Source organism: Schistocerca americana, chromosome 6 (genome assembly GCF_021461395.2).
Source record: "Schistocerca americana isolate TAMUIC-IGC-003095 chromosome 6, iqSchAmer2.1, whole genome shotgun sequence".
Taxonomy (NCBI): domain Eukaryota; kingdom Metazoa; phylum Arthropoda; class Insecta; order Orthoptera; family Acrididae; genus Schistocerca; species Schistocerca americana.
In genome coordinates this window covers 581407614-581435032 of record NC_060124.1, presented here as the reverse complement: position 1 = coordinate 581435032, position 27419 = coordinate 581407614, and the positions used below count along the sequence as shown (strand labels likewise).

General features: G+C 44.7%; 2 protein-coding genes across 2 annotated transcripts in view; both read left to right on the top strand.

Moving 5' to 3' along the window:
- LOC124619835 overlaps positions 1 to 27419 on the top strand; it is a 226122-nt gene that overhangs the window by 5004 nt on the left and 193699 nt on the right. The gene's annotated exons all lie outside the window — the stretch shown is intronic.
- LOC124620295 (serine proteinase stubble-like) overlaps positions 1 to 27419 on the top strand; it is a 41427-nt gene that overhangs the window by 5147 nt on the left and 8861 nt on the right. The window contains exon 2 of the mRNA XM_047146967.1: positions 5422 to 5495. Within this exon, the coding sequence (XP_047002923.1) occupies positions 5422 to 5495 (74 nt within the window). The remainder of the gene's footprint in view (positions 1 to 5421; positions 5496 to 27419) is intronic.

The following is a 27419-nucleotide window of genomic DNA, read 5'->3' as shown; positions in this document are numbered from 1 at the left end:
GGACTCTGTGGTTCTCTGCCGGCTCCGCATTGGCCACGCTTGGCTGACACACGGCCACCTCCTGCGCCGTGATGACCCACTTCTGTGTCGGTGCGGCGCCCGGCTGACAGTGGTCCCTGTCTTGGTGGGCTGTCCTCTTTGGCTGCCCTGCGATGGGCTCTTCAGTAACCGGACTCATTGCCATTAATTTTAGCTGACAACGCCTCACCGGATAACTTAGTTTCATGTCTTATACGTGACGGTGGGTTTTATCACTCTGTATAAGTTTTAGCGCACGTCCTTTGTTCCTTTATGTTCTCCACCCTAATGCTTTTAGGTTGGATGTTTTGATGTGTCTCAGAGTGGCTGGCTTTTCCTTTTTATTCTCGTGCTCGTCCAGCCACGGTCATCTGCTGTCTTGTTTTTACCCCTTCTACCTGTTTCTTGCTTCTCTCTGTGGGGTTCTTTTCCTGTTTTGTCCACAGTATTGTTGGTTGTCCTTTTGTCGTTCTTCTGGTTCTTCCTTTCTCATGTTATTGTGCTGTACGTCTCCTTTCTTTTCTTCTTTCCCTTGTGTGATTATTTTAGCGGGAACAAGGGACCGATGATTTGGCAGGTTGGTCCCCCCCCCCCCACCCCCGCCCCCACCACCACATTTAAACCAACCTATCCTGACTCCAAAATAGCCGCCAGAACCAAAGCTAAAGCTACTGTTAAAAATACGCTCGCAACTCTCTCCATGTCGGAATGCATAAAACAATTGCAAAAAAATTCTTTTCATGGCATAGAGACCGACGTATCGAACCATTAGGCTGAAAAGATGTTTACTTTCGTTGTCAAATACTTGACTGAACCTAACGCAATCCTACATAAACTGTTGAAGTTTGATTCGCTGAGTAACGAAACATCGGAGACAGTTGTGAAGTTTTGTTTAGACACTTTAAGACAACTACAGATTCCATTAGATGAATTAATACCTTTTTGTGGAGACAATACCAGTACCACCTTTGGAGGAGTTCGTCGACGCGGTCAGCGGAATGTATTTCACCAAATTACAGAACTACGAAAAATCTAGGAAGAGTTGGATGCGCTGCACATATTCTCCACAATGATACATCAAGCGCTTCTGAAGTCTTAACTCACGACATTGAAATATTTAATTCTTTTTCAACACACACGCTAAGGATAGAGAAGCTGAAAGAATTCTGCTTATACGTTGACGTCAATCATCATCATCTGCATCTCACTCAAAAACAAGATGGCTACCTTTAATGCCCGCAGTTGACACAATTTTTAAGCCGAGGAAGAAAGGTGGAATTACCTTCTTAAGAAACCCGAAAATCCTGAATGCAAATCGCAACTGCTACAATTATGCGAGTATTTGTTTCCCATTCCCGTACACAACGCCACTGTGGCAAGAGTATTTTCGCTGATGTCGGCCCAGTGGACTGATGAAAGAAATCGACTGCTGCCAGGGACTGTGGAATCAGTCTTACAGTGCCAGTTTAACTAGAAGCTGACTTGCATGGAGTTTTATAAATACGTAAAAGTGAAAAGACTAGCTGAAAAAGGTGATATCCTCCGAAAATTATGGTGTATACATGGCGCAACAAGTTCCATGTAATTGCGTTCTAAATAAAAATACTTTATTCCCACACCCTCATCTGAGTGCGTCCCGACGAGGTCCCAGCTAGGTAGGCATCCCTAAGTGGGTGACGCTAAAAGTGTGTCTGTAGTTTCGTTGTAGAGTTCCCTTTGCAATTCATTTCACTTTATGTATTTGCCAGCCTACTGTGCAGTTCCGAATACAAATAGATCTACCTGTATGGTCCTCCGAACACACAGAAGTAAACGGTGGCATCTTTGTGCGTGAGCTGTAAAAATAAATTGGTAACACGAGTGTCTTTAATTACTAGAACCTGGGTCGTTGCTGTTTCTGACACAGCAGAATCGTCAGCGGCAGAGAACATGTGCTGTCTGACGTAATAAACGTCGCAGAGGCTCTTGCATGTTGCATCGGTTGACTTCACTGAAAGTCTGCAACATTTCAGCTTAGCTCAGACTAAGAGATGATAAATGCCTCAGCAACAACAGGAACAGTAGTAGTCGCCCTGAATGTGAGGAGCCATCAGTTATCTCCCGCAGAAACATTCCATATGCACGCGAGTCAGTCTGTTTCTTCATCTACATCCACGTGGATACTCTGCAAATCACATTCATGTGTCTGGCACTGGGTTCATCGAACCATCGTCACAATTCTCTATTATTCCAATCTCGTATAGCGCGCGGAAAGTAGAACACCTGTATCTTTCCGTACGAGCTCTGATTTCCCTTGTTTTATCGTAGTGATCGTTCCTCCCTATGTAGGTCGGTGTCAATAAAATATTTTCGCATTCAGAGGAGAAAGTTGATGATTGGGATTTCGTGAGAAGATTCCGACGCAACGAAAAACGCCTTTCTTTTAATGATTTCCAGCCCAAAACCTGTATCATTTCTGTGACAATCTCTCCCACATTTCACGATAATACAAAACGTGCTGCCTTTCTTTGAACGTTTTCGATGTACTCCGTCAGTCCTATCTGGTAAGAACCCCACACAGCGCAGCAGTATTCTAAAAGAGGACGGACAAGCGTAGTGTAGGCAGTCTCCTTAGTAGGTCTGTTACATTTTCTAAGTGTCCTGCCAATAAAACGCAGTCTTTGATTGGCCTTCCCCACAAAATTTTCTGTGTTCCTTCCAATTTAAGTTGTTCGTAATTGTAATACCTAGGTATTTAATTGAATTTACGGCTTTTAGATTAGACTGATTTATCGTGTAGTCGAAGTTTGAGTTCCTTTTAGCACTCATGTGGATGACCTCGCACTTTTCGTTATTCGGGGTCAACTGCACCATTCGGATATCTTTTATAAATTGTTTTGCAGTTTGTTTTGATCTTCTGATGAATTTTCCTATTACCTGAATCTGGTTTTATTTGCACCAAAGCTGCAGTACTGCTTGTCAGGAGCATGTCTTTGTAGAAAGCAAAGCACGCAGTAAACAACAGGCTTGTAATGGCTACTGTTTAACGTAATCCTACCGTTGAATGCCAGTCTGTGGCCGTATCTTTTCGTGCCTGGACAATGAAAACATCCTGTAGCGACTCAGTAAAATTTGTCATTATTATACTCACGTCGAGGTGTATTTCAGAGTCTTGGCGGCATCTTCTTCAGATGACGTTTTAAGCTGAAATTTATCAGCGTCGTCCTCATGACTGCAACTCCTTTAGCTGCCCAATTTTGCTTCTTGCGGTATGCCCTATCCCGGTACACGCTACGTAAGGACTTACACTCTGGTTTGAAAATTAAGCTTCACATGCTACCAGTCTGGAACCGCACAACCGCTACGGTCGCAGGTTCGAATCCTGCCACGGGCATGGATGTGTGTGATGTCTTTAGGTTAGTTAGATTTAGGTAGTTCTAAGTTCTAGGGGACTGATGACCTCAAAAGTTAAGTCTCATAGTGCTCAGAGCCATTTTTCACATGCTACATAACGATTGCATGAGTAAATTACTATAATTCTTGTAAATTACTTAATTTCTATCAAAAATTATAGCACCTTTTTTATACGTAGATTGTAGAAAAAAGGTGGGAGTTTGACCAAGAACTACACATGCTGTTTGTCGACTTCAGGAAAGCATATGATTTCGTTCATCGGGAAAGTATTTTGTGGTGTCTGGAAGAGTTCCGTTTTGCCGAGAAACTAGTAAGTCCCACGAAGGCGTGCCTGATGGATACTACAGCAAAGGTAAAAATTGGAAATGAGCTGACTGAAGCATTCAAAATAAAAACTGGGCTACGGCATGGCGACGGACTATCACCTGTTCTTTTCACTCTCGCATTAGAGAAGGTAATGTGGGAGATATCTAATGAACTAAGAGGAGTCCAGACCGGGGATGTGAACATCAAGTACCTCAGATATGCCGATGGTATAGCGCTACTATCTCGGTCGCAAAAAGAATTATGGGAAATAGCTGACATTCTGGAAACACCAGCGAGGATAATTGGACTTCAAATCAATCGTGACAAGACGGAATACACCATTCTACACCTGAGACATAATGAAACTCGAGAACCACTTCTACCCTTACAGACAACTGAAGGTCATTATCGTCAAGTCAGGGAGTTCAAATATCTGGGCGCAGTATTCAGAGATGAAGCATCCAGTGAAATGGAAATACAGGCAAGGCTACAGGCAGTTAATCACCGTTTTCACAGACTTAATGCTCTCCTCAAAACCAGGAGTTTGTCAAGACGTTTCAAAATAAACATCACAAAGCACTATTACAGCCAGTAGTACTATATGGATGTGCCACCTGGAGTACAACCAAGCAAGATGTGGACAGACTGATGATATTTGAAAGGAAACTCCTTCTGAAGATTTTTGGGCCAGTTTACGATAATGAGGGCAACGGCCTTGCCGCAGTGAATACACCGCTTCTCGTCAGATCACCGAAGTTAAGCGCTGTCGGGCGTGGCCGGCACTTGGATGGGTGACCATCCGGCCCGCCATGCGCTGTTGCCATTTTTCGGGGTACGCTCAGCCTCGTAATGCCAATTGAGGAGCTATTCGACCGAATAGTAGCGACTCCGGCCAAACAAAAACATCATAACGACCGGGAGAGCGGTGTGCTGACCACACGCCCCTCCTATTGACATCCACATTCTCATCTGAGGATGAAATGGCGGTCGGATGGTCCCGATTTGCCACTTGTGGTCTGAAGACGGAGTGCTTTACGATAATGAGAGTGAGAAATGGAGGATTCGTCACAATACAGAGTTGTATGATATTTACAAAGAGCTGAACATTGTGGCTATAACAAAGACACGACCACTCCATTGGGCAGGGCATGTTGCTCGAATGCAGGACAACGGATGGCCGAAAAACTGTACTCAACACCGGGCCTACCGGCAGAAGGGCCGTAGGAAGTCCTAGAACTCGATGGAGCGACTGCTTATCCAAAGACCTTCAGAGCAGAAATGCTGGAAGGATGGCAGAAAGGAGCTGAAGACAGGCTGGAGGCAATCTCTCAAAGCAGCGCGCGGTCCATTGGTCCTGATCACTTAAAGTAAGTAAACCCAATTTATCACACTTCCTGAAGATGGAGTTTTTGGTCAGAAATGCATCGCAAACGTTAAAACGTAAGTAATTGTCGTGCACTGTTTTATTTTGCTTGAAAACAAGTGACGGATGCTGAGTTGCTTCACACACCAGCATTTTAAATGTGGCTTGGTCGCTGTGATGTCAAATTTGACTATAAGTACAGGTTTGCTGACTTTAATCCTTGGACTTTGCCAGCCACTTACCTTGTCTTGCACCTCTAGCGACGATATGGGAGGGCAAAAATATATCAGGTTGCACCGCGTTTTGGCTCCCTCCGTAACTGGCTGGCTCCGTTAATTCAGAAGGCGGGTGAAGGCAACGGCCCCCACCACCACCACCACCACCACCACCACCACCACCAAAAGAACGGTGCCTAGTACCGGCACAGGAGTCTCCAGAGCAACCTTCTGGTCTTATTTTTACGCAGCCACATCATGTTTTCCTTCTGAGGCATCCTAGGTTCACCTTCTAGCGTGGCGCCGGAGGACGTGCTAATGTAGTTGTACACACCCGCGTCAGTACTACAGCCTTGCCAGAAACGATTCTGCACACACACACACACACACACACACACACACACACACACACACACACACACACACACAAAAGCGCGCACGAGGTGTTATGTTCGTGACAGTAGAGTCGTAATAATCATACTGCAATCTGTCGCAAATGCTGGTTCCTCTGTAGAGTTTCGAAAAGGCAGACATCGTCCCTCCAGAGATTCTCATTTGAGTTCACGTAACATTTCCGTAAATTCCTTCTAAAAAATCTAGCAGCGCACGTCTAATTTGCTTCCTTTAATCCGACCTGATGCGGATCCCAAATACTCGAGCAATACCCAAGAATGGGTTGCACTTATTTTCTACACGCGGTTCTCGTTGTAGATGAGCTATGCTTGCCTAAAACCCTCTCAATAAACCGAGATCTGCTATTTGGCTTCCTTAAAACTGTCTTCATGTGCTAGTTCAACTTCATGTAGCTTCGCAGTTTTACGCATACATATTTTTCGGCGGCACCCACTCAAGCGTATCATTGATGCTGTAATCGGACGGGTATGTTTCTTCAGCCTTTCCGTTACAACTTACATTTATTCAAATGTAAAACAAGCTGCCATTTATTGCAACAAATAAAAATGCTTTCCAAATCAGTCTACAGTAAATCGTCAGTCAACGACGAAATACTTTCCCGCACACTACAGCGCTATTACCAAACAACCTAGATTTATGACCATAATATCCTACAGATCGTTATTTTATGTGGAGAACAGCAACGGTTCTATCTCACTTTCCTGGGATACTGCCAACGATAGCTCTGTCCCTGAAGAAAACGCCGTCCAGATCTACGCACTAGGTTCTGTTATTTAGGAAGTCTTAGAGCCATTCATAAATATGAAGACTTTCCCGTGTGCTCGACATTTGCCAGTTCTCTGTGTGGTACAGTGTCCATCTATTTTCGGAAATCGAGGAAAATGAAATCAGCCTATTGATTTTCGTCCATGGTTCCCAGTAAATAGTGTGTTTGTGAAAAGGGGAGCTTTGTTTCGCACGAGCTATGCTTTCCAAATCCGTGCTGACTGACGTTGAGAAGTCTTTTTTTTTTTTTTTTTTCCTCTAGCGTAACACGAGAATAGCGAGTAGACGTTATGTCACTTTAACGCCCCCTCTACATTACGTTGGTTAGAGACAGGGCAGAAATGGGGTAGGAATTGGCAGTTGCATTGCTAAAGGGCCCCGCACACGCACCAACAGACCTACCGACCAATTTTCTGTGCAGCCCATGCACATGCCGATCGACTACATTCACTTGTCAGCGATTACAGCGCCGCCGCGTTCGTACCGCGAATTGTTTACAGCAAGTCCAATGCGGCCATGTTCGGCGAGATGCTGCTTGGTTTGACACAAACAAGAACTGGGATTTCCGTTCGATGTTTTAGAGGTTACGAGGCCCAAAAACGCTGAAAGAAAGACCTGATCAAAGTAGTGACTAATGAAAATAAATTCACCCACACACCTGAAGACCTGAGAACCGACGATTTTCGTAATTATTTAAGAATGGATGAAACACGTTTTTCGGAGCTGCCGGACGCCATGAAACTATGTGTTGTTGTGGTCTTCAGTCCTGAGACTGGTTTGATGCAGCTCTCCATGCTGCTCTATCCTGTGCAAGCTTCTTCATCTCCCAGTACTTACTGCAACCTACATCCTTCTGAATCTGCTTAGTGTATTCATCTCTTGGTCTCCCTCTACGATTTTTACCCTCCACGCTGCCCTCCAATGCTAAATTTGTGATCCCTTGATGCCTCAAAACATGTCCTACCAACCGATCCCTTCTTCTAGTCAAGTTGTGCCACAAACTTCTCTTCTCCCCAATCCTATTCAATAGCTCCTTATTAGTTACGTGATCTACCCACCTTATCTTCAGCATTCTTCTGTAGCACCACATTTCGAAAGCTTCTATTCTCTTCTTGTCCAAACTAGTTATCGTCCATGTTTCACTTCCATACATGGCTACACTCCATACAAATACTTTCAGAAACGACTACCTGACACTTAAATCTATACTCGACGTTAACAAATTTCTCTTCTTCAGAAACGATTTCCTTGCCATTGCCAGTCTACATTTTATATCCTCTCTACTTCGACCATCATCAGTTATTTTACTCCCTAAATAGCAAAATTCCTTTACTACTCTAAGTGTCTCATTTCCTAATCTAATTCCCTCAGGATTGAAACTATTCTTAACGAAAAATAATACAGTTACGGAAGAGGCTGTGAGCTGCGAGGTTGTCGAGTGGTCATACTGAACCGACCACCCGACAAGAAAAATTTGTCGGTCGGTTGGCCAAAGCGCTTCCGCATATTAGCATAAAGTGATGCAAAAGATCTGAAACAACTTTCTGCGCCCGACACTTTTTACATTCTTGCACAACGTGTTTCGAGCTTCCTCATTCATCCTTCTTAGGTGTGTACAGCGGTATACTTTGGCACTGCTTCTGCTGCCATTCATCAACCGCACATTTTACTTCGCTACAGATTACATACAGTCGCTTCGAATGTTTTATAGATACTATGGTTGTCTCCCATTTATTCCTCTTCATACGACCACTGGTTGGTCCAGACTAGTTACTCCAGTGTGAAATGCTAATCCGATTTTTGAACTAAGATAAAAAGGATAAAAAGTAACTAGTCCATCACATAATCTCGATGGATAGCATCCCCCCCCTTTCTTTTTTTTTTTTTTTTTTTTTTTTTTTTTTTTTTTTTTTTTGGCGCAGCCTGTAACAGTTTGTAGCGAAGTGATACGTAGGGCAGCCAGCTGGTCACATTAGGGAGAAGAAACATCCGTATAATGCACTGTTCTGCCTGAGGAAGAGGTGTAACACGCGTGCTACGAAAAAAAATTAAAAATGAGAGACGCATATAATTTTTTATTTATCTTTAGTAACATTAACAGCCCAAAGTTCCAAATCACAGTCTAATATGGATGAGACAAAGTTTAATGTGGATATATCCTAGAAAGCCATTTTTTAACTTCGGTTTATTGGGAGAACTCCAGGAAAGTATAGCTCATCTACGAAAGAGACCACATATAGAAAATTTGTGCGGCTCATTCCCAGGTATGGTTCGAGTGTTTGGGATCCCCAACACGTTGAATCAAAGGGAGACATCAAAGCTTGCTGCTAGATTTGTTAGCGGTAGGTTTGGTAACTAGCCGAGTGCTTTCCCTCGCTGTAGTTGCGAGTGGAGCGGGAAAAGCGAATGACTAGTAGTGGCAGAAGGTGCCTTCTGCCACGCAGCAAACAGTAATGTATGTAAACGTAGATGTAAATTAGAGTGAGCAGGCGTCGTTTTGAACCCCGTTCCTTGAGAATACGCGTCGAGTCCAGTGCCTTGTTCCTCTCTTTGGCACACACAGAAACATTCTGGAGAAAATATATTTTGTCTCTTAAATGAGATGTATATGGTCACGTGAACAGTTTTAGGTTCATTTTTTCTTTCAAAGCACAGTCTGCTGCGTGTAGGCACCATTGCCCACAAAAGGCCCATAGTGCTACAATATGAATACGAGACTGTTAGTCTTGTGTCTGAAAAAATAGTTGCGTGTTACAGTATTTCATGTGAAATGTCATAAACTCCTTTTTTGTACAAAGCACAGAACAAAACCACGGTTTGCACTCTAATACTCCTGGTGACAAAGAATACATTTTCCATTTTGGTTCATTCTCTGGCCGGTGACCAAACTTATCACATAGTAAATCATTACAGGCAAAGCAGCTGCTCGTTTCTTCTTCTTCTAGACTTGTCCATCCAATAGTCAAATCCAGGTTTCCTCATCCCAGAAAATATGTTAATTTACAGGGTGCCAGTCAAGAATTCACTAACAAATGTGTATAATAACGAACCTTCAGGACTTCAACTTTCTGTTTATAAGCAATTTTTGTTACACAAGAAATAACAGCACCATGTAATCGAAAGAAACTTCTACATCTGTAACAAACACTCGCATAAGCTTGGTCGGCATCTGCTAAAGGTGCACACTATTCAGAAACTTATCGCTAGAGGCAACAGAGTATTGCTGTATATGAGAGCTTAAACATTGCATACCATGGCCCATCCGAGAACGAAACACAAATATGTTGCAGGAAACGGTGTAAAATGTTGATGTTCGTTGAGAGCAACGTTGCCAAATAAAGGATTAATCTTTCAGCCATCTTGGTTCTTAGACATTCAACATTCATACTACTCTCATGCTCATAAATTAAGGATAATGCTGATACATGGTGAAACAACGCTCTGGTGGGCGGTTTGCGGGTTTAAATCACCTCGGGGTATGACCATGCGGCGCATTTGACCTGCGGTCGTCGCACGGTGGCGCTGGCAGCAGTCCACATACGCAGAGGTGTGTCGGTGAGTGTCAGAGTACGGTGCAGCGAGTAAGTGTGCAGACGTTTCTATAAGTGCTAATGGTGACTGTGTATTGAAAATGGCTCAAAGAACACACATTGATGACGTTATGAGGGGTAGAATACTAGGGCGACTGGAGGCTGGTCAAGCACAGCATGTCATAGCCACAGGCCCTCCGTGTGCAACGAAGTTTGATCTCAAGATTATGGCAACGATTCCAGCAGACAGGAAACGTGTCCAGGCGCTACAGTACGGGACGTCCACAGCGTACAACACCACAAGAAGACCGATATCTCACCATCAGTGCCCGCAGATGGCCACGGAGTACTGCAGGTAGCCTTGCTCGGGACCTTACCGCAGCCACTGGAACAGTTGACTCCAGACACAAAGTCTACAGACGGCTGAACAGACATGGTTTATTCGCCCGGAGACCTGTAAGGTGCATTCCACTGACCCCTGGTCACAGAAGAGCCCGTAAAGACTGGTGTCAAGAACAAAGTACATGGTCATTGGAACAGTGGTCCCAGGTTATATTCACAGACGAGTCCAGGTGTAGTCTGAACAGTGATTCTCGCCGGGTTTTCATCTGATGTGAACTAGGAACCAGATACCATCCCCTCAATGTCCTTGAAAGGGACCTGTATGGAGGTCGTAGTTTGATGGTGTGGGGTGGGATTATGGTTGGTACACGTACACCCCTGCATGTCTTTGACAGAGGAACTGTAACAGGTCAGGTGTATCGGGGCGTCATTTTGCACCAGTATGTCCGCCTTTTCAGGGGTGCAGTGGGTCCCACGTGCCTCCTGATGGATGATTACGCACAGCCCCACCGAGCTCCCATCTCATCTTGGAGGAGGACCTTGAAATAGAAGATATCAGGCGAATGGAGTGGCCTGCCTGCTCTCCAGACCTAAACCCCATCGAGCACGTCTGGGATGCTCTCGGTCGACGTATCGCTGCACGTCTTCAAACACTTACGACACTTCAGGAGCTCCGACAGGCACTGGTGCAAGAATGGGAGGCTATACCCCAGCAGCTGCTCGACCACCTGATCCAGAGTATGCCAACCCATTGTGCGGCCTGTGTACTTGTGCATGGTGATCATATCCCATATTGAAGTCGGAGTACATGCGCAGGAAAACAGTGGCGTTTTGTAGCACATGTGTTTCGGGACGGTTTTCTCAACTTATCACCAATACCGTGGACTTATTTGTGTCGTATGTGTTCCCTATGTGCCTGTGCTATTAGCGCCAGCTTTGTATAGTGCCACATTGTGTGGCACCACATTCTGCAGTTACCCTCAATTTATGAGCATGAGTGCAGAGAGGCAGTAATTACTTTTGAGTAGCGACATGTGTAGGTATTGTAACGAGTCGATCCTGTGTGCTGTACGTAAATGCGCCCTCAGAATTATATTGCTGCGCCCTAGACAGCCCCCACACGACTCTGGCACTTGAGCAAGCCAGCCCACCCCGTACATTCTACTTACCCTCTATCCTCGTTACCGAGTACATCGGAAGTAAATGCAAGCTTCTCCTTCACAGAAACGCGGTCATTCTTATCTCCTTAGGTGTATGCGTCATTGGACCGTTATCTTCTGACTCAGTTATATGAGTGGGAGATATTAATTAATAATTCCCCTTCAGCAGCTGGACTGTAGCGTTCAAGTGCTGTCTCTTGCACAACAGCAGTCGACAGCGTAACTGACAGAACGGTACCAACACAACAGTGGCTGCTACTTGGCTTTTAACTGTAGGGTACGTCATCGGAATACCTATGTAGCTGAAGTGACTTTCCCTTATCCAACTTTGCACGTGTGTGTGTGTGTGTGTGTGTGTGTGTGTGTGTGTGTGTACGTACGTGCGTACGTATAGTGTCGTTCCACTTCTTGACAGCCACACTCACCTCGCCTGTGGCTAGTCGCTGACCTCTGTGGTGCAGATTGCAGATGTTCGCTGAACGTGACACTAATAGGCGCGCTCCATATTCGACCCGGACTCTTACGGTGGACGAGAGGGACGTTGGAGTAGCTGTACTGGATTTTGCTGCTCGTGACGAAATTGGATTGCTTTCACATTCTTCTGCTAGTTCCATCTAGTGCGCTAGTCTGATCTTCTGGGCGTGTGTATCTTACTGTTCACAGCCCTGATGCTTTCCTCAAAGTGAGTCTGAATTCGACTCACTTCACCGCCCAAAACAATCAGCAATTTCTGTTCTGGTCACGGAACTTTACGACTGACCCTCTTCGATTTCCTCCATACAGCACTTGGATTTGAAGCTCACTGCCTGGACATCAATTTTTGTAAGCAGTAAAACCCATCTCTCAGAAATCGAAAATATCACTTCTGAAGGTAAGACTTCCGACCTCTGGTAGGTACAAAACATGTAAAATAATTTCAACACTGTCTCCAGTATCTGGGTTGCGTGTGTACCAGAGAAGTTTTGTAACGCAGCAGATCTGATTCGTGGTAGTAAAAAATTTTCTCCATTAATTTAAATTCCATATTTCTGAAGAAATTAAAATATAAAGTAACAAACAATGAGTCACAATCTTTAAATAGACCGCCTCCATTGCCAAATGGTTAGTGCACTGCTGTCTTTATTATGGAAGGGCCCGGCTTCGACCCCCGGTACATCCTCAGATTTTATCTGAGGTAGGGAGGTGTGGAGCGAAGCCCTCCCTGCCTCGTGAGCCCGAATGAGGATCTGCTCGAATAAAGGAGCAGCGGCACCATCGGGATTCGCTTACAGGCGATAATGGCTGAAGAGTGTAGCGACTTGCAGATCACAGATCGTGCCTCGTGCGGCCTTGTAGGCAGCGGTCAGCAGTGAGCCATTCCGAACAGGCCAAGGTCTAATCCGTGAGTCGCCATAACGTTTAATTTTTTCAGTTATAAGACGTACGACAATACAATTTGATACAAACATCCGAAATGCGTTATGTTAAAGGAAATCATATACAGGGCGCCCGGGCTAGAGGCACATAGAAAAAAAACCTTATAACGAAAAAACTAGACATTCTATGTTGTTGGGTAAATACGCAATCGACAGAGACACTATTCAAGATGTGATCGTCATCATTTTATGAAGAACAGTCTGGAACCGCGCTACTGCTACGGTCGCAGGTACGAATCCTGCCTCGGGCGTGGATGTGTGTGTTGTCCTTAGGTTGGTTAGGTTTAAGTAGTTCTAAGTTCTAGGGGACTGATGACCTCAGATGTTAAGTCCCATAGTGCACAGAGCCATGAAGAGCACTGAGTCGCATGGCGCATGCACGCCGGTGATGGGGCACACCTATCTCAGCACGTTGGCTAATTATGCATATCCACAGAGGCCCTTCCGACACTATTTTCCAGCAGGATGGTGCCGCACCCCACTATCATGAGGATGTTACCACATTTCTCCATCATACGTTTCCAGAGCTTCGGGTTGCCTGGCCCCCTCGGTCTCCCAATGTGACACCGCACCATTTCAGCGCACGGGGGTTCATCAAGGACATTATTGTTTACAGAACAAGGGTTCGAGATCGGGTTCATTTGAAACAACGGATACACGTCGCAGTAGAAGCTGTACTTATGAACAGTTCGAGAGAAGTGGAGCACCGTTTCGCTGTCTGTCGCATTACCGTACCGTAACGTTTGGAGCAGCCGGAGCCTCCGAACAACTAACGACAGGAACGTAGCCATATTTAAAATTCCACACTATTTAGAAACAGGAAACCCGAGAAATGTCTCAGTAACAGTAAAAAAAAAGTCGCAGTGGTATAGAAAATAAAAATAAAAAAAAATGGTTCAAATGGCTCTGAGCACTATGGGACTTAACATCTGAAGTCATCAGTCCCCTAGAACTTAGAACTACTTAAACCTAACTAACCTAAGGACATCACACACATCTATGCCCGAGGCAGGATTCGAACCTGTGACCGTTGAGGTCGCACGGTTCCAGACTGAAGCGCCTAGAACCGTTCGGCCACTTCGGCCGGCTCAAAATAATATGTAATATTTTTAATGTACCAGTGTAATATACAGGGTGAGTCGCGTAAGACGTAATACCCCCATTGTTCCGTTGGTGATTGCACGTATCGACAACCGGTGTTCGGCGAATCATAGCCGACTATGGGGCACATACTTTGGTACATGCACAATAATCACAGCGTTTATATTGACCGAGGTAATGAGGCAAGTGCATTTTTTAAATGGGACGTTATACTTTTTTTACCATCATTCGAACGCTCCGGAAAGGACGCGTGTAGTGATGTATCGCATGTTGTTATTCTGATTCAAACTTCGCTTAAAAGACGCTGGGAAATATTGTACGATTGAAGGTCGAGGCGGTAGGAAGCGGCTGCAGACCGTAAACACGCCTCGCGCGACCCGCAGGCCGAGTTGCCGTGCTCTATGCAGCATGCACGGCCTACGCTACGTAGATAAATCCTCATCCGCCCTCTTCTAAGCACAGTTTGAATCAAAATAGCAACATGCGTTACATCACTATACGCGTCTTTTCCAGAGCGTTCGAATGATGGTAGAACAGAAGTATAGCGTCCCATTTAAACAACATGCACTTGCCTCATTCAATATAAACGTTGTGGTTATTGCGCATGTACCAATGTATGTGCCCCATAGTCCGCTATGATTCACCGAAAACCGCATGCCGATACGTGCAAATCGCCCCCGAAACAAAGGGGTTGTTACGTCTTACGCGACTCGCCCTGTATATACGCACCACCAAATAATCAATGTAGAGTAATGAAATTTCTGGAATACATTTGTCTAGGTAACATATTTAAGTGATTAAGTTGCAAGATCGCAGGTTAATGTAAATGCGAGATAAGCCATTGCAAATGGCAAATGCTCGTACATTAATAACCGTTGTAATCTCCAGAATGGTGATTGCAAGCGTGCAGACGTGCATGCACTGTGTTGTACAGATGCCGGATGTCATTTTGTCGGATGGAGGTCCGTACCTGTTGCACTTTATCGGTGAACACAGCTACGGTTGGTGCTGTTTGTGGATGACGCTGGAGTTGTAGTTAGACGACGTGCCACGTGCTCGACTGGAGACAAGTCTGGTGATCGTGCAGGCTAATGTAACATGTCTGCAATCTGTAGAGCATGTTGAGTTAGATCAGCAGTATGTGGCTAAGGGTCATGCTGTTGGAAAACACTCCTTCGTATGCTGTTCACGAATGGCAGCAAGAGAGATCGAATCGCACGTCAGACCATAAGTCCAGGTGTAGGTCGAGTGAGTCTTGCAAGCAGACGGGTTGGTTGCAGACCCTCAACTAAACTCCTACCCAACACACGGCCACCACTGACGACGAGACAAAACCAGCTTTATGAGAAAGACAACAGACCTCCACCCTGCTCTCGCTTGATACCACTGAAGTCGCAAATGGCGGTGGTTTGGGGTCTATGAAATGCACGCTACAAGGCGTCTTTCTCGGAGCTGTCCTTTAAAGTAACCTGTTTGTAACAGATCGTTCTGTCACTGGGATGCTAACCGCTCCTCAGACAGCTGCTGCATACGCAGTACAATGCCTCAGGACCATACACTAAACACACGATGGTTTACCCTCGCGCTAATGGCACGTGGCCGTCCGTAGCGCAGTCTTGCGACCGTGCATTGTCGCGACCAGCGCTCATGTGTGGCGGCCACGTGCCTGCCCAGTCTTTACGCAGTATCGCAGAAGGAACATCCAGCCCTATTACACGACCTCGTCAAAACTCAGTGCGCTGGCGTCCCCGTCGCTTTAAAACCATTCTTGAACTAGATCAACTGACATCGCCCAAACTCAAAGGTAACCAACGCTCACCGCCGTTACAGTGCGCATTTAAAGCAAACCTGATTTGCATCTTAATATTGGCGCTACTAGCACCAATCTTACGCGACTGGTACGAAATCTGAGCAGACATCATCTTTCAGATGTAGAAACACGCCTACCAACTTTCCTTCGTCTCACAACTGCTTCTTGGCGTTGCGACTTTTTTCGTCAGTAAAATCACACGTCTATTTAGTGCAGCGGCTAATGCTTGAAGGTAGATCAATATCGACCGACAATTTTACACCAAGCCGTTATCAGTACGTCGCCAAAATAACATGCAGTATTCTTCGCCTGACTCCACTTGCTCTAATGTTATAGATAGACCTGTCTACAGCTGAGCAATTCGGTTAATACTTCCGTTGCTTATGGAGACTCGAGCGCCACTACATTGCCACCTATTGCGATACCCATGGAGGACGGCGCTTCAGTGCCTTTAAGCGTGGCTTTAACTGAACTTCGTACACCTTCCGACACACTCTTCGGTTTCACAATACGATCGCCAATAATAATTATTATTACTTGTTTGCAACTCAATCGGCCCCCAGCGTAAAAAATATCTCTTAGAGACATTATGAAATACAATCCAGATTGCTGCCATAGTAATTTAATGTGTTTATTATGATGGATCCATTTCACCTCGATTAGACCATCTGCGAAATGATGTCAAGACACCATAACGACTGTAACGTATAGCATCTGAGGCCAACTGTCATAACTGCAATCTGTCAAATTTGAACATAAAACAACAGATAAGAAGTTACTAGAAAGGGCTATTAACAGCAGGAACTAACCACAAAACAGCTTACTGCAAATTGGGTCGTAAACCTACACCACGCTTTAAGGGAATACAGAGTGATAGCGACCACAAAGTTTGTGCATCCGAAAATGTGATTAACCAACGCAATAACAAAATGAATGTTATACAATGTGGACAAAGAGGTAATGAAGTAAAAATGTTATCTAACTTGGACAAGGACATAGAAAATAAGATTAAAACAAATATCAATCAATATGCGAAATGATAAACAAAAGATCCCAGAAGAAATGAAAGTAAACTACATGTAGCAGAAATGAGATTCCTTAGGAAAGTGAGAGGTGTTACCAGGGAAAACCATATAAGCGATGAAGATATTAGGCATGAACTAGATATTTACGATATTAATGCTTCAAAAGGCTCTAAGTACTATGGGACTTAACATCTGAGGTCATCAGTCCCCTAGGCTTAGAACTACTTAAACCTAACTAACCTAAGGACATCACACACATCCATGCCCGAGGCAGGAGTCGAACGTGCGACCGCAGCAGCAGCGCGGTTCCGGACTGAAGCGCCTAGAACCGCTCGGTCACAGCGGCCGGCCTATATTAATAAATAGACGGAACAAAATAAAGCATGGTAGAAACGTGACTTAGAAAGAATGTGTGCAGAGATAATCCCATGTCCGACCAAGCTGCACCAGCTAAGAGGAAGACTCAGAATGAGGTGGCAGCGAAAAGAGAAGACGAAACATACACAAGTACCTAAGGCATGTAGTGGAGGCGGAGGCGGAGATGCTAAGGCGTGATGGTGGATGTTGCAACACGTAATTGCTGCTTGACGGACGTATGTAGCGGAGTGCCACTGCGGGGGAAGCACTGCAGCGCGCTGATGATGGCGGGCAGTGAACTGAGCTGAAGCTTTCATCCAGTACGCACAGCTAGGGCTCGAACGTGGTCTGCGGTCAGAGCCCCCAGTTACACTAACAAGGGGAGGCCACGACGTTGGGACCACGGATTTACTTCGAACTTTGTACACCTTTAGTAGACCACTAAAGCAACGTAATGTGGAACTAGTAACGTACACAACTCTGGCAATTCCGAGAAAATCGTAAGAGAAGTTTTACGCGTCTGTGATGTGCCTAATGTGTGTCTGCGTAAAGACTGAGTGAACGGATGGACGACGAACTTGAACGGGTGTCGTGGAACGTCCACCCAGAACAAATGCAGCGAACAGTAACGATCAAAATGAGATAAAAGAAATGTAAACGTGTATGATAGGACGGTTCGAATCCCGCTCAAATTTTGCTCTCTTGTTCTTCATCACGGGTCACATTATTTAATCTATGACATTTGAGAGGTAATATAATGAAAAACAAAAGCGTATATTTGTACGAGTTTGTTTATTTCCATGTCTGTATAACAAATACCATCCTGTAACGTGTGATGCCGAGAGCACATCCGACGAGTAATTGTGAATTACTCTTGTGGGTCTGCACACCGTGTGTCCGCGGCTCGTGGTCTGGTGGCAAGCGTTGCTGCCTCTGGATCACGGGGTGCCAGGTTCGATTCCGGGCCGGCTTGCGGATTTTTCTTTGCCTGGGGACTGGGTGTTTGTGTTGTCCTCATCATTTCACCATCATCATTCGTGACAGTGATTAGATTGGATTGTGTACGAATCGGACTGTGTAAAAATTGGCGCTTTGTACGGGCGCTGATGACCGCGCAGTTTAGCACCCCACAAACCAATAATAATAATAATAATAATAATAATCATGCACATTGTAACTTACTATATTTTAATCGTGAATGCCCTCATTCCCATCATAGTTTATCGAGGTTTGAGTTGGAGTTTCCAAGCCTGCCGTTATTCCTTGAAAATTTAATTAACATATTCACTACAAATTCATGAAAAGGCACGTGGTTTATTTTGTTCATTATATTACCTCTCAAATGTCATATTAATTATATAATGTGATGAAAAAAATATAGACTCAAAAGTTTTACCGGGATTCGAACTGTCGTGTCGTCCAGGACATCCTCTCAAAGCGCGAACGCTAACCACGTGACCACAATCAGTTCTTAAACAGATGCATCAGCTACAAAACAGAGCGTAAGACTTCTCTTGCGATTTTCTCGGAACTGCCAGCGTAGTGCACCTTACTACGTGCATACTATGCTGTTGCAATGGCTTACTAAAAGTGTGCAGAGTTTGAAGTAAATCCGAGTTCCCAGCGTCGTGGCGTCTCCATGTAAGCTGTGTGGGCATGCCTCCCGCCCGAGAGAGAGAGAGAGAGAGAGAGAGAGAGAGAGAGAGAGAGAAAGAAAGAAAGAAAGAAAGAGAGGGCGGGCGGCTGTACTTAGATGTGTTTGCTCCAGTGGCGGTATGATGACGGTACATCGTGGTTTACACTTGGTGCACTTCAGCTTCCGACACCCGACAGAACGGAAGTGAATTCGCGACTCGTGCAGGACAAACTATCGGTTACCATCTGCAGCGCAGAGCCGCGCCATAACACGTGTTCCTCCGTAAACACAGAGAGGCAGCGCGCCGTCGCTCTGCAACTGCGCATAGCGACTACGGTTAAAAGCAGCCCGCCTCCCCTTTGAATGCGAATGCAATAATTCGACTTCTGAAACAGAGTAGACGTTGTTCACAGCAGTGGACAGTTTTATGCAACAATAGATTGTTGGCATTGTTCTATCAGCATCACAGTTTATTTCATCAGTGAATTTAGACGTTTCTCCCAACGCTCTGCAAAATGGCTTTCTTGACAGAAGAAAGAATTGAAATTGTGGAAGCATATGTGAAAATACGTTCGATTAAGGAAACTCGCGAAATTTTCAGGGTCAAGTATCCGGATAGAGGGCTCCCAGCAACGGGAGCAATAGAGTCTGTATAAAATGGTTCAAATGGCTCTGAGCACTATGGGACTTAACATCTGAGCTCATCAGTCCCCTAGAACTTAGAACTACGTAAACCTAACTAACCTAAGGACATGACACACATCCATGCACGAGGCAGGATTCGAACCTGCGACCGTAGCGGTCGCGCGGTTCCAGACTGAAGCGCCTAGAACCGCTATGAAACAGACGTACAAAGAAACATGTATAATGAACGGAAGGGACCGATGACCGTAGCAGTCTGGTCCCTTTAATCCCACAAACCAACCAATAGACGGATGCGTGAGTACAGTATCAGAATTAACAAACCTGATCCCAGCTGCTTCGCGTCTACAATCCAGTTTTGTAAACGCCTCTAAGGTAAGGCTCTTCACAGCTCTGTAGTGTGACTTAGTAATTAAGAATAAACGTATTAGAACTTCATGCGTGATACAGCATTTTTTCGTAGATCAAGGTGTTCATAACGTCTTACCTCTTGAACTGAACTGGATGTCGTGCAATGGTGTATACGTGGATACTGTCTCCAAAATTTGTTGCAAATAGAATTAGTACAAAAGAAGTAATACGTTTAAACAGTCGTGTACAGTGCGGCAGTTTCTCGTTCATGTCATTGTTTATGATGTCATACCTCCTGAACTATGATAGGTAGGTGATTCTTACCCCGACAGCACTTTCCAATCCTCAGTTATTTAGTCGAGCGAGATGAATATGGAGCTACTGCCTTACAAGGGGACTATCAGAGGTGGAAATAATGGATTTTGATGGGTATCGGACATGTTGTAGAGGGACATGCTCTGAGTATGAGGCTATCCGCTTTTTCAGCGACGGGCCTTGGTTTTCGAGAAAACTGCTTTTGAAGTTCACTGCGCGCTGTAATACGCGTAACGTAGGCTAAGCCATATTCCAACCAAGTGAGCGTGGCGTAGCGGTTATGGTCTACAGCTACCACACTGGAGGTACCGTGTTCGGGTCCTTTCCGTGTTCTTTCTTTTTTTTAAATCAGAGTAGTCAGACATTTTCCCATTTTATTTTACAGAATATCAACAAACACTGTAAACTGTGTGAAATTATTAAGAAGTTTAGATTGTGTAGGCTCGGTCAAACAGAAAGCGGAGTGTCCGCGCGGACATCCCGTGTGAAATCTGTGCATTGTGACAGTGTATCGCCCTGGTCACCGCCTTTTATTTGGCTTCGGCGATATAGTTTCATAATACAGAGGTCGCACGGACAGAGCTCTGCGTGTTATGAACATGTATCGCCATGGTCAAACAAACGGCGGTGACCTAGCTCCTAAACCGCTACTTCGCATTTGTCTTCAACGTCCGTTGCTCGCAACGCGTTGTTAGTGCCGTGCGTGTTCGAAGAACGCAGTGAAATGGAAGACCCAAGTGTGTCTACAGAAGTGCAGCCAGAAGAAGATACATCAGAGGTAAAGGAGTTGAATGAACAATCGAGGGACGAAATCATTAACGCCATCAAATACGCTGAAAAGTTGCTTCGTGGTTTAAATCTTCTAACAAATACACCGCCCAGCACTATCTCTACTAATTCAGTTGCAATTGGCAATGAGATATGTATCGCAATACAAGACCTGTTGGCCGACAGACGGATCATCGATGGAGATGAATTAATAAACATCAACGAACAAGGCGAGGTGCACGAATATGAGGCGGTAAGTTTCACTTTGTGTCGATATTCTCTTTCTTGAGGACGATCTGACGTAATATAAAGCTATTTACTTTGCAGTACACGGGAGTAGAGGGAGATGGCGACTTCGTCGCCGACCAATTCGTGCATGAACCAGCAGATTATGTGCCTCTGTCCTACGAAGAACCAGCAGCAGTTCATCCGAAATGGAGCCTAAAGAGTTTGCAGTCCCACTGTGTCTCTCAATTAAAGCATAAATAAATGCTATATCGATGGAAAGAGGATGTGAAACGAGGTGGAACACCTCGTGATAAATAGAACACTATCGATCGTGAGACGTAGTATGAATGGTTCGTCGAAGCGAGACAGAATTTGGAACAGGTAAATCATATAAAAATATATGTCAGATACATTGTAAGAAAGATACTGGCTTGGGAAAATATCATTTCTTCTGCGAGCAGGTGACAACCATAATTTCACAGCAATGGGCGATGAACGCTTCTGTACCACTTTTATCGGATACCTTTAATTTCGTGGCCAGTTCAGCTCGTGTCGAACGATTTAAACAAAAGCATAAAATCAGGCAAACGAAGATTACGAAGTTAGTTCCAAAGAATATGCAACGATGGAAGAAGTATTAGTAGAAGAAATCCGCGCACAAACGAAAATACTTATTGATAATATTAATCTCCACTACGTAATCAACACCGATCAAACGGGCTGTCAGTATCAATTAACTTACAATAGATCCCTCTCGAAGAGGAGCGAGGACCGTTCTCGTGCAGAGAAAAGATTTAAACAAGGTAAGTCATTCGTACACAGCACAGTACACTCTAACTGCGTCAAGAAAGGTGATCCCGTACTTTTTTATGTACGCAGAAACCGTCGGGAAAATTGGGCCTTGATGTTCAGAAAAGAGTGGATGAATTAACCCTTTAAATTTAAAAACGTAGTTGTGTCCTCCACGAAATCAGGGAAGTTCACTAAACTGGTCTACGAAGGCTTTTTCAAATCTGTGAGTCTTCCGTAGCTGCGACACCAAAAATTTCTATATATATTGTTACGTGGGGAGGGCAGACTGATCTTCCGTATACGATCACGTCTTCGTGGATGAGAGGAAAGCGTGCACCTCCACAATAAGTCATTCCACCAAAGTGTCCTACACTTTGCCAGGCTTGTGACGTATATTTTTACCGACAGGTTAAAGTTTTCACGAAGAAAATTCAGAATGCTCCCGATTTGTTGAAGACCAACAGAGAAATTGCGTCCAGGGTCGATTCCATAAAACAACAGTCGTTAATTTTGCATCAATTCAGGGCACCTGCTATTTCGCATATGATGAAGTACGCATTGTTCGCATCAAAGGTAATGGATGAAAGAGAAACCTTCTTGAATGTAAATGAACAATGTTTTCCGGTATCGCTCTTAAAAAACTCCATGCGCCTGCAAGACAGCAGCTTTTATGAAATGTGCTTGGTGCTCTAAAACATTGTGTTTCGGTTTCTTTTACGACAAATGTCATCTGGATTTCTGTTGTTGCATAGCAAGCGATGCAGGCGATAGCGAGTAATATTTTGTTATAATGACCAGAAAATTAAATGACTACTGCGAAATTGAATATTTCTTAACAGTTTCACACAATGTACACTGTTTGTTATTATTCTGTAAAATAAAGTGGAAAAATGTCGGACTATACTGATTGAAGAAAAAGAAAAACACGGAAAGCATCCGAACACGTTACCTCCAGAGTGGTACCTGTAGAAGTTGGTTGGAAAATGACTAACCAAAGAAGATGGAAACTTGGGGTAAAGTCTTATGGGAGCAAACTGCTGAGGTCATCACTCGCCAAGCTTCCAAGCTTACACACTACTTAATCTAACTTAGGCTAACGACAACACACACACACACACACACACACACACACACACAAACAAACAAACACACACATCCATGCACGAGGGAGGACTCGAACCACTGGCGGGGGGGGGAGCTTCGCGGAGCATGACAAGACGCCTAAGACCTCGCGGCTACCTCGCGCGGCTGAAAAACAAGGCTCGTCGCTGAAAAAGCGGATAGCCTCATACTCAGGGCATGGCCCTCTGCAACATGTCCGAGACCCATCAAAATCCGTTATTTTCGCTTCTGGTGGTCCTCTTGTTAGCATGCTCTGAAATAAACCTGATTGGTAAACAGTCTGGACTGGAAGACTTGCTTCGCTCCATCGACGGTATTTACTTGTAGACAACTCATGTTGACAGCTGTTCTTGATTCGAATTGTGGATGTTTACTTCGTCATCTTTGGTGAAGGAATTTCATAAAACAGAGTATAGTAACTCCACTTTAGTGTCGCTATCATCGCTACCATGACCATTGCCATGGCGCAATACTGGTAGAGCGTTGATTGTGACTTGCCGCTGGTGTACTTGACAGATGACCAGAATCTATTTGGATTTTCTTGGACGAAACGTTGACCAGATTCTCGTATGGAGCCGATCTCAGATGGTAGATGGTGTTTGGTAATTGGGCAGGATGTGAACTCAGTTTTACCTCAACTGAGCCAATCCTTCGGCCACCATAGGGAAACTGTTAGAGCCAGCCACGAAAGCGTTCGTTTTAGTATTGCTAAATTGTCATTTTATGTCAAGATTGTTTTTTGGTAATCTTAAGACTTCGCCAGTGTCATATCGGAAGACCACAGTACCAGGAAACGCCAGTGTCACGGGACGTAGGTTGTCTTTTAGGTCGAAATAATTAGTATGTTTTATCTGCGGGGCTTAACTGTGATGTTAACTTGACATCGTGAAACTGTGTTCCTCACACCGTCAGACCTGGTCCATGTTTACTGGTTGGAAGTGTGCACCCCGACGCGTATACAGCGGTCCTCCGCGAGCCAATTTCCAGTGTGTGCCGGAGGGTACTTCTGGTACCTATCCCCCTCCTTTTCGTGTTGGCGAATGGAGCGTGGTAATAACGACTGTTGGTAAAGCTCGCATTAGCTCCACGTTTTCTGACTCTCCCGTCGTCGTCAGTTGGCGATACGGGACGTAGGAGGAAGTAATGTGTTACCTGACACCTCGTGGGGCGTAAGCGCTCCGCATTTTAGCAGTAAACATCTTCATGATGCACAGCGCATCTCTATAGCGTCTGCCAATGGAGTTTGTTATGCATCTGCGTAAACTATACTAAACGAAATGTAGCGTTGTTCGTGGGATCTCTCTCTCTCTCTCTCTCTCTCTCTCTCTCTCTCTCTCTTTCTTTCTTTCTTTCTTTCTTTCTTTCTTTCTTTCTTTCACTCTCTCCTACTCATCCATCCTTGAGAGTACATTGTGACTGTGCAAAAATACATAGTTGATGTAGCGCACTCCAGATGCAAAATGATTTGTTATCAGCGTTACTATGTAAATGTCGTGGATGATATATTTATTTACTAATATTCACCACTTACTGAAAATATCAGTGCAGCTTGTAATTATTTTCTATCTCAAAAATGTGACACTGTACAGAGAGTCTGGTTGCAGCTCTGCCTACCGCATCCCAGAATCAGGTAAATCAATACCACTTAGAAACGGGATGCAAAAAAAGTTTCTATTTGTTGACCAGCGTCATTCCCGAAAAGAAGGGGCAAGACTTCCAATGCTGTGTGCTCACATGAAGGCTATAACTAAAAAACAAAACAGGCGTAAGCAGCAGTATGTCTGTATGTGCAATGCGGACAACTTGCAATGAATGAATGAATGACTGACTTGCTGATACGTCTGAAGGAGAGGATTCCCTCGGCCACACAGGACGCTATGAGGCAGTTTTCGCGCTACGGTTGCTCTCATGTCGTAGGTGGACCTCCAGTCGACGAGAGCTGCTATTATAACGCCATAGCGGCCACCGCTCACTTCATTGCGCTCTACGAAGTCGCATTTCGTCGGAAAGAAAAGGGTTAGCAGAAAACGAGTATGGAGCGCCGACGTCAGCATGACGTGGTGAAACTAAAAGGGCCAGCTGCCGTCACGATTGGCTGACCGCGGAAATGGCAGCGTCGCTACGGCGTACTAACCGCGAGCTCGGAAAACTCGCAGACGCCACTTCTGAGATAAGACCCCCAGATGCCAACACCCACATTTGGGCAAAGGCATCAATTGAGCTTGAAATTACTGGGTGTATACTCTCGTGGTAGTGGGTAAACACGGAGACGGAACCCTGTACCGTTATATCCATTTAAATTGTCCATATTACTTTCTCTGGCGAGAACTCCCATGTTCTGAAGTCATAACCTGGTTACATTCTTCTTGGTGCTCCACCACCGCTGATCTTACTTTTTGTCGTCAAGGCATATGGCATCCGTGCTCTTTAACACGTTCTATTGTCCATCCAATTTCGCCGATATATGCTTTCCCAACACAACATATCATTTTATATATTACCCCAGTGTGGCGGCATGTTCACTGTAGATTGTGTTGACTTCTTCGGACACTCCAGTAACAAACGGTGATTTTACAGAATATGTGCGTTATTATTATTGTTATTGTTGTTGTTTCGCTTAAAACCCCCGTTTGAGGAAGAGGTGTCACAGCAGTTGCCATCATTGGTTCCCTAAGGTAACCTACCTGTTATCTCAAGATATTACTGTCACTGATGCGGAATATTGTACATACAAATACTCCAAGCACTCAGAGTGGCTTGTTTCTGGGCTTCATGGTGCTGCGAAGCGACATCTAAGTACTGTAAATAATAATAATAATAATAATAATAATAATAATGCGAGCACGAACAACCTACTGCACTTTCTGCAGTAACCGACTACACAGGCAGAATCCTTAGCAACAATGCTATAAAGGTCTATGTAAACTATCAAACAATTTTTCAAACTTCACTATAATCCCATCCACCAAAGATGGCGGTTCGCGCATGTCGAGGCATGGACGAGCATTGCATTGTTGACGATTCCAAGCGATAGTTGCGGTACGCGCAAGCGCGTGCTTTCCGGGCTATATGCTGCAAATTATGTCTCTGGTTTACTTATGCAGGATTTATCACTTACCACCACAATCAGCGATGGCACCTGGCAATAAATGGAATCGAAATTCACTAACCAACTCGTTAAGATCACGTTTAATGCTCGCATTTAGCTATGGCATTCACAGCAGAGCGCTTAGAAGATACTGAACGCTCATTGGCTGCCGGAGCATATGTGACGTAGGTGCGCAGAACAAGCCTAAATTCGATCGCCATTGGTTCGTGACTCCAGCTATAGATTTGTCGAATGTGTGCCACTTTGTTAGACCGTGTCTGACAAAAATTTTGATTGATGGCAGATTTGACGAGATGGCCGATGTCATTTGTGCTTACGTTCCGCCGCGCACGTTTAGGAAAGGGAGTTTTAGTACAATAAAGCTCGCTTAATCGCGAGTCCACAATTGTAAGATGTCAAAACTGACGCCATAAAATTCCGCATTGAAGGTCATCGTAGCACCTATGGCGGAACAGGTGGTAAATGTCTTCTACGCGCCACAACGGTTTCGCATATAAAATATCGTTTCGAAAAATAGGAAATGCGTAATCCTATGCGGAAACTGAAAAATATTTGGTCGCTGTTTGGAGGCCCTAGTGGCTTGAAGAGCGTGATGTTGAGCTGTTTCTCTTCTCTCCATACGTCCATCTCCCACGAAAGTGCCCCATTCGAGTGTGTTCTCTGTTCATTAACTAATGCACTCGCCTCTCACAGTCTACCTCATTTCATACGTAATGACAGAAACGCTAATACACGGCACCACAGTTAGTACAGGATTTAAATGCAAGTGCAAGTGTTCTTGTACTTCACAAATACCGTCAAAAGTGTACAGGTTCCATTACCTCCTTTTCTCATGTACAGGGTGATTCAAAAAGAATACCACAACTTTAGGAATTTAAAACTCTGCAACGACAAAAGGCAGAGCTAAGCACTATCTGTCGGCGAATTAAGGGAGCTATAAAGTTTCATTTAGTTGTACATTTGTTCGCTTGAGGTGCTGTTGACTAGGCGTCAGCGTCAGTTGATGCTAAGATGGCGACCGCTCAACAGAAAGCTTTTTGTGTTATTGAGTACGGCAGAAGTGAATCGACGACAGTTGTTCAGCGTGCATTTCGAACGAAGTATGGTGTTAAACCTCCTGATAGGTGGTGTATTAAACGTTGGTATAAACAGTTTACAGAGAATGGGTGTTTGTGCAAAGGGAAAAGTTCTGGACGGCCGAGAACGAGTGATGAAAATCGACTCGCAGAGCTAGCAGAGAGC